The sequence below is a fragment of the Uloborus diversus genome, chromosome 8 (genome assembly GCF_026930045.1).
Source record: "Uloborus diversus isolate 005 chromosome 8, Udiv.v.3.1, whole genome shotgun sequence".
Classification (NCBI taxonomy): domain Eukaryota; kingdom Metazoa; phylum Arthropoda; class Arachnida; order Araneae; family Uloboridae; genus Uloborus; species Uloborus diversus.
In genome coordinates, this window is record NC_072738.1 from 57,493,043 (window position 1) to 57,505,923 (window position 12,881).

Here is a 12,881-nt window from a genome sequence, read left to right on the forward strand (position 1 = left end):
TTATAAACACTCTCTCAGCTTTTAAAACCAGTCATATGAATATCACTTGCATAAAAAGAACAAAAAATAATTTTATCATTAATTAATAAAATAACTAGTTCGAGTGGTGTAATTAATGATTTCTTGCGAAATCTTTTTTTTTCTTCTGGGGAAGAGGGCATGAACCAGATGTATAAACCATAGCTAAGATTTCTAGGGTTTAAAAGAAGGTACGGTGGGTGACAAAAGGGATTTTGAAAGGAAATTTGGAGAAAACTAAATAACATCACAAAATAAAAATAAAAAAAGTAATGAGTCAGACCACAATATGGAGTTGCTTGATCTTACTTTTCCAAATATTTTTTAGACATTGGAATTATAAAATGCTTCTGCTTAAATTTAAAACTTAAGGAGGGAAAAATGAATAATAATTCAAAGTCACAAATGTATTGGCAAATGAACAGGATTATTAGCATAACTACTAAATTGAAGTATGACTGTTTAAAGAACTCTTAAAAATTCCATTTCCCAATTAAAGGATTAAAACTTGAAAAAAAGCAACAAAGACTTCACAGCAAGATACACAGCAAGTATGATCAAATGGACACATTTTAAAACAAACGTATAAAAATCTTTCACAGACGTAGTTATGTACAAGTAGGCACTGAATTGTCCCCCAGTACCTGATACTTACAATTTCAATGGTACTTTGACTAGGTATATATATACATAAAGGGTTAAATAAAAACTTTCCAACACTTTGGACATCTATACTCACATCACACTCTCATTCAAAACTTGCCATAAAAGAATGAAACCAAAAGATTTAAATAAAAAAAAAAAAAGCTCTTAAACAAAATGTAACCTGTTTTTAGATTTTTTCAAGCTAATAATTATTAGAGATATTCAGGCATGGTTGCATTTAAGATTGAGGTCCTGAGGGGTTGGAAGGTGGGGGGCCATTGGGCATTCTTTTGTATTTTAGAACAAAAGGTTATTATTAAAGTTAGCCCATGTATTCAGAGTAATTTATAGCAACAAAGTCAAAATTAATGTTTGTTCCTTTGTCTAAAACACAAGACCATAGTAAATTCATTAATGTCTTACCATTAATGATTATATTACATATTTAACATTTAAATTCAACCTGATGACTTCTAAAAAAAAAGTTGAAGAGATTTTCAATATGAGATTTTGCTATGCAACTATTATGATATCCAAAACAAAAAAAAAATCATATAAAAAATGAAACCTTTAAATACATTTACAAAAATTATTTAATTAAAAGTTATGACTATGTAAATCTTTATTAGTAAAGTGATTAAGTGATTTCCTCTGTTTGAAATTATTGAAACAAAAGAACTAAAAAATAAATTCAACAAACCACACTTGAAACTTCAAAGTTCAACTATAAAAATTAATGCATCTATATTTGAAAAAGAAAATCACAGAGAAAAGTAATTTTCTAAAATAAAAAGAAATAAAATTGATGGTTCAACAATCTACTGTCAAAGGCACCATTCTAAAAGTAAGTCAGCACAGGAGTACGGATGCTTTAAAATCTGGCACTTGTTATTTTTCAATACTATAGGTTTCTTTAGAAATTATATCCTTCACAGCAAAAGTTTTAAAAACGTTTTTTAAAAATTTTAAAGGGTTGTCTTCAACGTTTTAGACTTTAACAAAAACTACTGTATATCCAGAGCAACCACATTAGCTTAAAATTTTGCAATCAACAAAAAATTTCCTTCTTTAAGGGAAATACAATTTTTTTTTCATAAAATTCCAGAATTAACCAAAATACATTGTTAGCAAAAAAAAAAAAAAAAAAAAAAAAAAATTTGCCAAATAAATTTTTATATTTAATTATTTGACAAGTAAACAATTTATTTCATTGCTCAAAAAACTGCAAGCATCATTGAAACTTGGTTCTTATCTAACATAGTTATAAGCTTGCATGATAATTTTGCTTTAAAACTGTAAAAATGAATAATGATAATGCATGCTTCAAAACTCATGCTATTTTTTTAAAACTTATGTTTGAATACATGTTCCGAAATACTTTTAACACTAATTTTTAAGTTCCAATTAAAAAAAAAACATGTATTAAATTCCATGTTTAGATAAATATAACACTAAAAGCAGAATATAGAAAAAATAAATAAAGAAATAAAATGCAGCAAGGTTTGAAAAAATCATTGCAAGTTTCTAAATATTTTGAAATGATTGGCTAATCGTCCAAATGACGGGCCTATAATCTAATTACAAAAGAAACCTAGTCTCATGAAGAAAATAAATGGAAGAAAAACTGCAAGTTCAAAATGACTACTGAAGGTATAATCAATCAGTTGTTTGAGAGAAGAAAAAATAACTGCTGTTTTAAGAACGTAAGTTAAAGGATATTTATGGACAGCACTTAAAATCTTGACATTCACATTAATAGAATTTCAGAACAAATACACACAATAACCAGAAAACAATATATATATATATTCCAAAGCAGAAAAAAAAAATCTCATGAACCCTTAATCTCCCCAATGACTGAGTGACTGATAAAAATTTCAAAAAACTAAAACATGGCACCCATTAAAAAGGAAACAAAAAGTGTGGCAACCCTAAATTGTGCATAGTAAATTTTTATGATTTGTGGCCAACGCCCCCTTCATCTGACTTAGGACGGATGGGTGGCAAAACTGATCGAAGCACCCTGTACTCACTGTGCTGTGGTTCACTGGGGGACGGCTGCCGTCAGATTGGCCATTCCATAGACCCTACATTTGTCCTTATTTTTCTCTTGCCCCTTTTGTACATGTCCCCACCATTGGGCAAGGCTTCGAGTTTCGTTGGTTTGCGGTAAGTTAGAGTTGACTCTTGGCTGGAAGGCTGTATTAGTGGTACTGAACCATTCACAGTGCTGTTTAAACTTGTTGATGTGTTATTGAGGTTAATTGAGTTCAAAGCGTTGATCGCATTATTTTCTTTCACAAAACTGTTATTCGTGCCATTCATGAGATTCAGTGTTTCTTTCGTGGCTGCAAAAGCAAAATTTCAGGACACATGATTAACTTAATACAGAAAATGATAACTAAAATGAAAACAGGTCATATGCAGATGAATTAAGTACATATTTTTACAAATAAAGCTGTTATAAAATTGAATGAAATACACTCAAGTTCAAAATTAAGGACAGAAACATGTTGAGGAAGAGAACCTTTGACATATGGACTAGCCCTTGAGGTCTCTGGACCTCAATCCTATTGAGCATGTTAGGGATGGCGAAGGAAGAGCCAATGCACTAGTGGCGGTTCGTCACTATGGGCCGGATGGGGCGGGCCCACCAGACAAAATAGTTCATAATTAGATTATTGAAAAATGTCTTTTGTGTATCAGTTTTAAATAAAATCAGGGCATGAAACTAATTTTAAATTTCTAGCACTCTGCTAATCGCTAATACAAGAAAAAAGTGTTCCTTTTCTATCAAATAGCGATAGCGATTTAAGAATGATTCTTTAGGCGATTTTCATGGGCGGCCCACAACTTAACCAACTGCGAGCATTAAATCAAAGTAACGAAAGGGGCAAGCGACATCACCCCAAACGATGTGTATGGGCCGGCTCCCTTCCTGCCCTCTCGAAAAATATCTTCATCCAATAACAGTAGTAAAAGCAATGGGAGGAAAGTGTCTCGTCTCGCATCGCTTATACAAAGTTTCAGTGAGGCGATGGGCAGAATTTTCGGAGCCCACCCCATAGGGAAAGGAAAAGTTCTCTCATCGCTTTCTCTTTCTTTTGATTTAATCCATTTTTTCTTTTTCTTTAATCTTAAACGGCTGTTACTATGAGCTACTGGGGTTTACAATATTTTGGGATGTCCATTTTAATTTGTTTATTTTTCTTTATGGAACTTAGAGCACATTCTCGAAATTTCTGAATGGTCATTTTATTTTCGAAAAGGCGTTTGCCATATTTTAAGTTTCAATTTGAATTTAGGTTCAGTTGGTTTTCAGTGTCGTGCTAATATAATAAGAGTTAAGACTTTATATTTTTGAATTAAAAGCTGCACTTAAAATAATCTTTATTAGGTGAGATTTTTTCAATTTTCTTATTTGCTATGACATTTGGTTAAAGTAATAAGTCTTAATCGTATATTCAGTAAATTACCATTCATTAGCCAGGGCTAAAGCAGAAATACATGAAATACACCGCCAACTCAGTCATTTCCAGCCCAGGACTGCAGTTTTGTGTTACCAGTATTAGCTACCAGTTTGTTAGAAACTCTTGGCTTCCTTAAGGCTTTCCTTAATCTCCAGCTCAGTCATTTTCCTATGCCGGGCTGATGAGTGCTAATTAGCACGAAACTGCAGTCCTCGGCTGGAAATGACTGAGCTGGCGGTGTATTTCATGTAAGTCTTAATCGTGTTGGCCTTATTGTCATGCCTTTTCCACACTAGAGTATTCTAACGCTGAGCAAACCTAAATTATTACACAATAAAAATTAAAAGTAATTTAAATTTCTGATAAAAAGAATATATTGGTAATTAAGTAAACTGTGTTTCTAGAAAAATTAGCTACCAGTTTCGTAATTTGATACGTATGAGGCAGTGAGAAGCAAAGGGATGTAAGTGGCAAAATTAAAAAAATAGAGATAACCAGTACAAATGGTAGGTGAACCTATCCTCTGTCTTGGGGGAAGAGATGGTACTAGTAGCCCTGGTAGGTGCTGCTCTACAGCATGATTTAGAAAAAAAAATCTATGAAAGCCTACCTAGGAAGTTACTTTTAAACGCGTTTCACTCAAAACTTGAAAATGTTCACTTACATCCATTTGCTTCTCACTACCTAATATAATAACGAAGCATGTTAAAGTGAAAGTTAATGCTGCTGCATGATCCCAGTCACAATCTAATTTTTGCTATTCTGTATGGGAAAAAGGAGGGAGAGAGGGGGTCTTATTGGTCTTCATTGCCTTATTATTTGGCATGCCCACCTTAATTCTCTTCATTTTATCTGTTTTCCTTTTTCTTGTGAAAACTTTATACAATCGTCAGAGGCAACCTGACCTTTTGGGAGGAGAGTGGTTGAGTTCTCAAAATAAAACTCCGAACTTTACCGAATGATATAAATAAAGCATGCACACATACTAAAACATTATTAGAAGATACATTAGGCCTGACAAGCTATGTATGGACTCCAAACTTGCCAATAAAGAAACTTTTGGGAGGCCACGTTGACCTCTATCATAGCGCCCCTGATAACAGCGGGCCCACCCGCCAAATTAAGCCACAAGTCGCCACTGCAATGCACACCTGTAACTCCTCTCCTAATACCCTCCAAGAGTTAAAACTCGTGCTTTTGGAAGAATGGGTTTTGTTGCTGTAAGCATTTACAGGCGTCCCTCGTATAACACGGTACTTCTACAACACGGTTTCGATATTACACGTACAGTAGAACCTCGATTATCCGAGGTTTCTGTTAACCGAGCCGATAATGAAGTCTATGTTTCAAAAAATAATGTAAATTTAAGAAAATGAGGAATTTTCAGTTTGAAAATATAAAAATATTTTCTGGAAATGTGTGTGTGTTTTTAATGCAATTTTCATTATTTATCTTGGAATTGCGTAAAAAAAATATATTGACTTTTTAAAGCGTACTACAAGTTATTTTCCATTTTTGTTTCTTTAACTGTAAAACATTACTTTTTATATGTCCATCTTTTATAAATATTATATCGTATTTCTAATTAATACAATTTACGATCCTGACAAGTTTTTATATAAAGTTTCTATTAACCGATAATTCCGACAACCGAGGCTCCTGTGGTCCCAATTAGCTCGGATAATCGAGGTTCTACTGTACCATATTTGCGATTATTATAACATGGGTTCGATATTACATGGTACAAAACTTTAATTCATACCTACACGGTTTTGATGTAACACGAATTTTAAAAGAAAGAATTCAATTTTTGTTCAATATACTGTTAAAAAATGTATGATAACAACTGTAATAAGTTTTTGCTTTTTTTTAAATTAAACTGTTACGAAAAATTGTCTGTCTTGGGCTCAAAAGTTTGGGTTCCTCATATAACACTAACTTTCAACTTTTAAATACAAATGTACTTGATTTTTCTCATTAGTGTTCTAAAAGCAAAAAGATGAATATTATTTTGCTTCCAATGCATTGTAAGAAAATCACATTAAGATTAAACATAAGTTAAATTTGGCAAATAATAAATGAAAAATGTAGTTGAAATAAAATGCGAAATAAAATAAATAGAATGATTCTATTTATTTAATTTTAAATTTTGTTTTGTTGTTTGTTGCTCAGACAAACTTTATTGCTATAGAAGAGCACAGATATTTTTTTCTTATAGAATGTGTTTTGTTCTTAGTACAGAAAAAAAAGTGGATTAAGTTTCTTCTTGTTGTGCATAACAGCTTTAAATTGAGGTATGTAAAATAATTAAGTTTTATGGGTTATAACAACTCTTACTTTTAAATCAGTGGGTCTTTGTATGTTCTGGTTGCCAGTTTTCATATATATGTTCTATTGAGCCGAAATTTCAGCTATTATTAAATTTGCACCTTATGGATTGGTTTCGATATAACACGGTACACATTCTTTGATTTACATTATTTCAAGGTCTCACATAACAAAGTTTCGATATAACACGGTACACATTGACATGATTTATGATATGTACATGATTAATTTGGTTCAAAAATGAGTAAAAAACCATTTATAAAAGAGTCTCATATAAGGGGCCATTCATTAATTACATAAGGATAATTTTGGCAATTTTTGACCCCCCTCTCCCCATGTAAGGGTACATAAGATCTTTCAAACCCCTCCCCCCATTCTTATGTAAGATTTCATTTCGTTTCTCAAAATAATAAAATAACAAGTCTTGCATCACTGGAATCAAAACTAAATTCTCTATTATTAAATTAAACCTTTCTGTGGAAAGAGATATTTACTGAATAGTTGAAATCTAGACTGAATGTTTTTCCGACATTTTTTTTGTATTTTGATGCGATACTAATTAAAAATAAAACATGCCATACTTAGTGCGTTTCTATTATTATATTTTACACTATTCATTCTTTGTAAAACAAATAAAAAACAGCTCATCCTAATACTTTTTTACCTTCCAGACGCAAATGAAATATAATCTCTGTCAAACCACTTGACTGTGCAATTTCAAATGTAAAATATTGACTTGGAAAATGTTATGTAAGAATGGGTTTGAAATCCCCCCCTCCCGAAGTAAGGGTATGTAGAGATTTTCCCACCCCCCCTCCCCTCGGCACCCTTACGTAATTAATGAATGGTCCCTAACACGGTTTCAATACTACACGGAACCAATTAACTGTGTTATACCCCTGTGATAACCCTGTACTGGTACGGAGGTCATACTCCATATTAGACAGACATTTCCAGAGATAAATGCTTTATCTCTGATTCCAAATTCAACACTTTCCAACACACTCTGCTTCCTAATTCTCAAGTTAAAAACTTTTCAATGTTGTTATGTTTATATGTTCTTTCTCCCATTGTAATATTTTCAACTTTTGTGGCAACACAGAAAATAGTTTTTCAGTTTTTGCATATTTTATGTTTGTGACCTTAATTTTGGATATGAATGTATAATAATTCTTATTTTTACTCTTCACAAAAATATATACTAAACATCACTTCACAACAATACACATTAAATATCATTTCAAAACAATTTACATTAAACATTATCAAGTATAACTGCATTTACTTAAATTTAAATTAAAAAAAAATAAAGAAATTAAATTATTGAAGAATCTAAAATCTCAATTTATGGCACTTCATAAGGCTTGAAAAATTGATTAAAAAAATATTTCTTCATACCAGTAAAATATATATAATTGGAAAATTCTAACACAGTAATGAAAACACAGAGTCTGTAAGCCATTGTACGAGAATCATTCAGGGAAACTCAGGGAAGCAAATTTGAAATGAACAAACATTTTTAATGAACAATATTGCAACACTCAAGCCCTTTAAATGCTTAAATTCACAGCAAGCTTGAAATAAAATTCAGCAAAAATGATGCAAGCACAAAGAAATGCAAAATAATTTCTCAGTATTCTCAACGCATGACAAGAATCTAAAAAACTAGCTCAGATCAACCTTTCTGTATAAAATCAACCATAAACTTGAGCTCTTCAACACAGAACTGAGGAACGAGCTAATGCAATATTATTATTAAGCAAGAAACTCTTGGAATGAAAGCTTCTGATGGATATATTGTAATTACTAAAACAGATAAATTATTTAATATGTTAACAAAAAACTACTAAATAAGAGCCTCTATCTTTAACTTCAAGATAAATTGGATTCTTAAATAGAACTGGCTCTGAATCTCCATGTGGTGTATCAACACAAATGTATTGTGTAGCTCGAATCGTAATAGCTTGTACATCATGTGTGGATTCAGCAGTTTGGGCCACATAAGGTCATGAGTACTATAGGGCTTAGTCTTAAAATGTCATCTCATTGAGGCTCAAGAAAAAATAAATTTTTTGTATATATTAAACCAGACTAGGGTGGTTCAAAAAAACTTTTCTCAGCTAGAGTCCAGGACACCCCCTAATTTTTTTTTAGACTCACTAATAGTATTATGCTGTAAAAGTTTTAGCTTCTTACTCAAGTTTTAAGACGGTGCTCAATGAACCCTCAATTTAACATTAGCCATAGCAAAGAAAATGTCACAAATTTAGAAACATTTAATTTCATCAGCTGTTTTTCGGTAAATAATTATTTTATTGCAATGTACATGCATAATGCTGGTTTATATTATAATGTGTAGCATTTGTGTTTTTTCATTTCAATGCATTTTTTAATCCCCCTCCCGATACTGATGAAGTTTGGGGGAAGGGGTTGAGCACCCTCTTTCAGTTGAAATAGGAAGCTAAAATTCTTCCAGTACATTGCTATTCATAAGTCTAAAATTATTGAGGGGTGTCCTGGTATCAAGGAGAAACTTTTTTTTACATGTATTTTTGAACCACCCTAAAGCAGATCTGCCCAAATATAACAATTCCACTTAATATATTGCAGTCAGCATGATGTGACGCATACACATTCCTCATGGACATTGGACACATTTCTGTAGTCATATAAATCAATGATCAGTTTTATTTTCTTTTCACTTAAAAGACGAAATCTATATTTTCTTCAAAACTTTTATTTTATGCTCACGAATTCTCCAGACAAATAATTAACTTTAACTACCTCAGAAATTAGGTTACTAAGTGGCTTGAAAGTAGACGATTTGAAAAGTTCATAAAAATACTGTAACATACAAAAAAAAAAAAAAAATTAAAAAATGCTTTTAGATGAAATAAAAAAACTTCAAGAACTTTGAAAAATGCATTAACAATAAGTGATCACCAATCTCTAACATAGTTTAAAACCTATTTTTCTTAAAATTATATAGCAAAATAAGTAAATTCAACTTAACCAATTGAAAATCGTTTTCTTAAAAAACACCACAATCAATAACTGATAAATATGTGTTGGTCCTTTTCTTTCTTTTTTTTCCCAATTTCTCCCACTTCCTTTATAAACTGAATAGCTCTCCTCCAACATCCAGAATGACTCCACCACATAACAGATTATATTGCTCTTCAAAATTAGCTTTGAATGTCTGCCATCAATAGTACAGTAACTTAAAGAATAAATCAAATAAAAATTCAAGCAGTAAAGGTGAGAAAGGAAACAAAAGAGCAAAAACATAGAAAACTACCATGAAAAATCAAGTAAAATATTGGAATTTAAAAAATGCTCTAAATCTTTTAAACATGCACTAAAACAAGAGTAATGCTGGAAGGGTAGAAGATGCATTCTCCTAAACATCCAGAGACTGACTATTACACACACAAATGATTGAAAATCACAAAACAGCTACTAAATTAATACATATAAAATAAAATGTGCAGGAAAGCAAAACAGTATAATTGATAAGAATAGATTAGAAAAATAAAAAAGTAAAATATGAGTAACATTTAGATCAGAGTTTCTCAAAGAGTGGTCCTTTGGACCCCAAGAGTCTTATAAGTTTACGCACTTATAAGAATTTTGTAGGCACATTTTGAGAAACAAAATAAGCACCTGTTTATGCATACACAGGAGCACAGTTTTTTTTTTTGTTTGTTTCCAATGGGGCTGAGTAAGAAACCATTTGGCCTTCACCAGACCTAGTGCACACCCTGACAAGGCATCAGTCTTTCATGTGACACCATTAAGGCGCTGATGCATGACACAAGTAGTTTTTGATGCCCAGTTTCCACCAGATGGAGGAACCTGGGCTCTTTTTAAAGCAAAACTGCACTAGGAATTTTAGTTTTGCTGAGGGAGTTCAAAGCCAAACAAATACCCAAGGGATCTTTTACATGCCGCGTAATCATACGACATGGGCACTAATGATTTTCTGCATCTCAAAAACCCATTGACTGGCCAACTCAGGTCAGAACCCAGGTCCAAGGCATAGAAGGCCAGCACTTTACAGTCACCCCACTAGCTGGAGACATAGGTTCTTGAATTTGTTGTTTTGATACATATTGCCAATCCTATTATTGTACTTTTGTACATAAGACTTACATAAGGACTGATATTATGTTTCTGAAATCCAGAGGACAGTTGATGGACTTTTTTGACTTAATACCTTTTGTAAACAATATTTTTAACTGAGCCTTCTTGATCCCAAATGAGGGGCCTGAATAGGAACAATATATGGCTTCAATTTATTAACATGTATTATTCTTAGGTGTTTATTTTTGAATTAATTTTTTTTACCACCACTTTAAATAATAGTAATGTTAAATAATAAAATCTAGACAGTAGTTTTAAAAATGTATAGAAAATTTAATAAATACAAAGAACATCATGTAAATACTGTTTGATAATGGATTGTACATAATTTGGGGAAACAAAAATAGTTACTATGGAAACAACAAAAAGAAAATAAAATGCTTTCATTTCAATTCAGGAATGTAAAAGCAAAATGGTGAGCTCAAAAACTATGTTGTGAAAAAATAAATCAATTTATTTTTGCAGTGAGGATATAGATGGAATATACTTTAGAATAAAAAAGTATTGCCGTGAGCAAAATTTTTATTTTTTACAAATTTGGGGCTAAATAATAGAAAGGCAAAAACCCACATCTGTAACAAACCAATTAACATCCCCATAAACTAATAGATATGTGCATTTCCGCCTATAAAGTGGAAATTAGCAGTCCCATATAATCGACGGTCAGACAGTACATATTGGAAAATAAGATTTAAATGTATTAATTTTTTGGGGGGGAAGGAGGGGGCTGTAAGTTGGTACACTTTGTGGTGGCCTCAACTTTGAGGTCCTCTGATTTAAATGATTGGAAATGAAAAAACAAATGCTAATTTCAAAAAAAGGATAAAAAAAGCCATGTCAAATGAATTGCCCTAAAACACATGACTTACAACCCACTCTGTGTGCTGTCTCCTTGAACTTACTAAGCAGCTGCTCTTGTCGTCTAGGCTTAAAATATGTACCAGCAATGTCTTCTTCTTCCCCTCGCTCTAGCTTCTAAAATTAAAAAATGCAAGTTCATAAAATAACTTTATTTAGATAACATGGTCAAAATACTTGCACAAATGGGACATTTTGACTCAAATATTTGCCTTTTATTCCAGGAATTTTAGTCTTTGGCTTTTTCTAAGCTATATTCAAATCTAATCAATCCTTATGCATTATAATATAAAGCCAAAACATTCTAAAACGTATTTTTACATTTAAAGATTAATGATTTGCATGTGTTGCCGGCATGACCGTACAATCCTCCCCCCCCCCCAATATGTATAAATCATTATTTTTAAGAACAATGCATTTTTTTTTAAAGAAAATGGATACATCAAGTTATGCTACATAATGGTTCTTCATACTCGAATATATCACAATTAAAAGCCGAAGTTTAACATTCTAGGAATAATGAGGAAATATATGAGCAAATATGTTGCACTTGTGCAAATGGTAAATTCACAGTTCACCAAATCAAACTTAATTTTCAAAAAGGACAGAATATGCACATGCACACAAGCAAATACATCTTTATACATAAAGGGCTACTTCTGTCCGGATGTCCGGGGTAAACTTGAAAACTACTGGACGGATTTTAACCATTTTTTCATCATAGATAGCTACATTATCAGGGAGCAGCTTAGGCTATAATTTATTAATTAAAAACTTAGTTTAAAAGAGTTATGTTGGAAAACAGTAAATTTCATGTTATTTCCCCATGTTATGATTAAAATAGAATAAAGAAATATACATAGAGAGGCCCCGTCTATGGTAAAATGGAGATGAAATTGAAGCCGGAATTATGGGATACAGCGGTGCAATGATGGGTGGGTTTATGACAACGTGATCGCTTCGCGAAAATAGTTTTCACTAATCTCTCAAAAAGACCGTATAAAGTAGCTGGCAGATTGGTTTGCATTTTAATTCATGTTTTAATGCAATTTCAAAAACGTGCTTCATAAACTTGCAACAATATCTAAGTTTAAATTAACAACCAATTGAGATTCAGTATTGGAATCTTTTGAATCAAGATGTATCTTAAAAATACTTAGCAGGAAGCTAAGGATCTTGGGATACAGCGGTGCAACTTCCAGCTTCAATTTCTTAGTATAACAGGGCCTCTCTATGTAATTTTTTTACGGTATGTAATTAAATATAAAACCCATTGTTCCCCCAAAAATTCGTTGCCTAACAACAGCAATATTAAAAGTAATCATAATGAAAATTTTGAATCAAGGATTCTCCGGAGCAAACATGAGTTTAAAGTCATTTAAACATTTGGAAACTCTACTTTTTGCACACTTAGGGAAA

The 12,881-nt window shown here is 31.9% G+C and overlaps 1 protein-coding gene across 1 annotated transcript in view; it reads right to left on the reverse strand.

Moving 5' to 3' along the window:
* Positions 1-2,674: 2,674 nt before the first annotated feature.
* LOC129228376 (kinesin-like protein KIF17) overlaps positions 2,675-12,881 on the reverse strand; it is a 157,983-nt gene continuing 147,776 nt past the window's right edge. Inside the window, exons 14-15 of the mRNA XM_054863053.1 lie at positions 11,474-11,579; positions 2,675-3,011 (exon numbers count right to left, since the gene is read on the reverse strand). Of these exons, the coding sequence (XP_054719028.1) occupies positions 2,728-3,011; positions 11,474-11,579 (390 nt within the window). The 3' untranslated portion in view covers positions 2,675-2,727. The remainder of the gene's footprint in view (positions 3,012-11,473; positions 11,580-12,881) is intronic.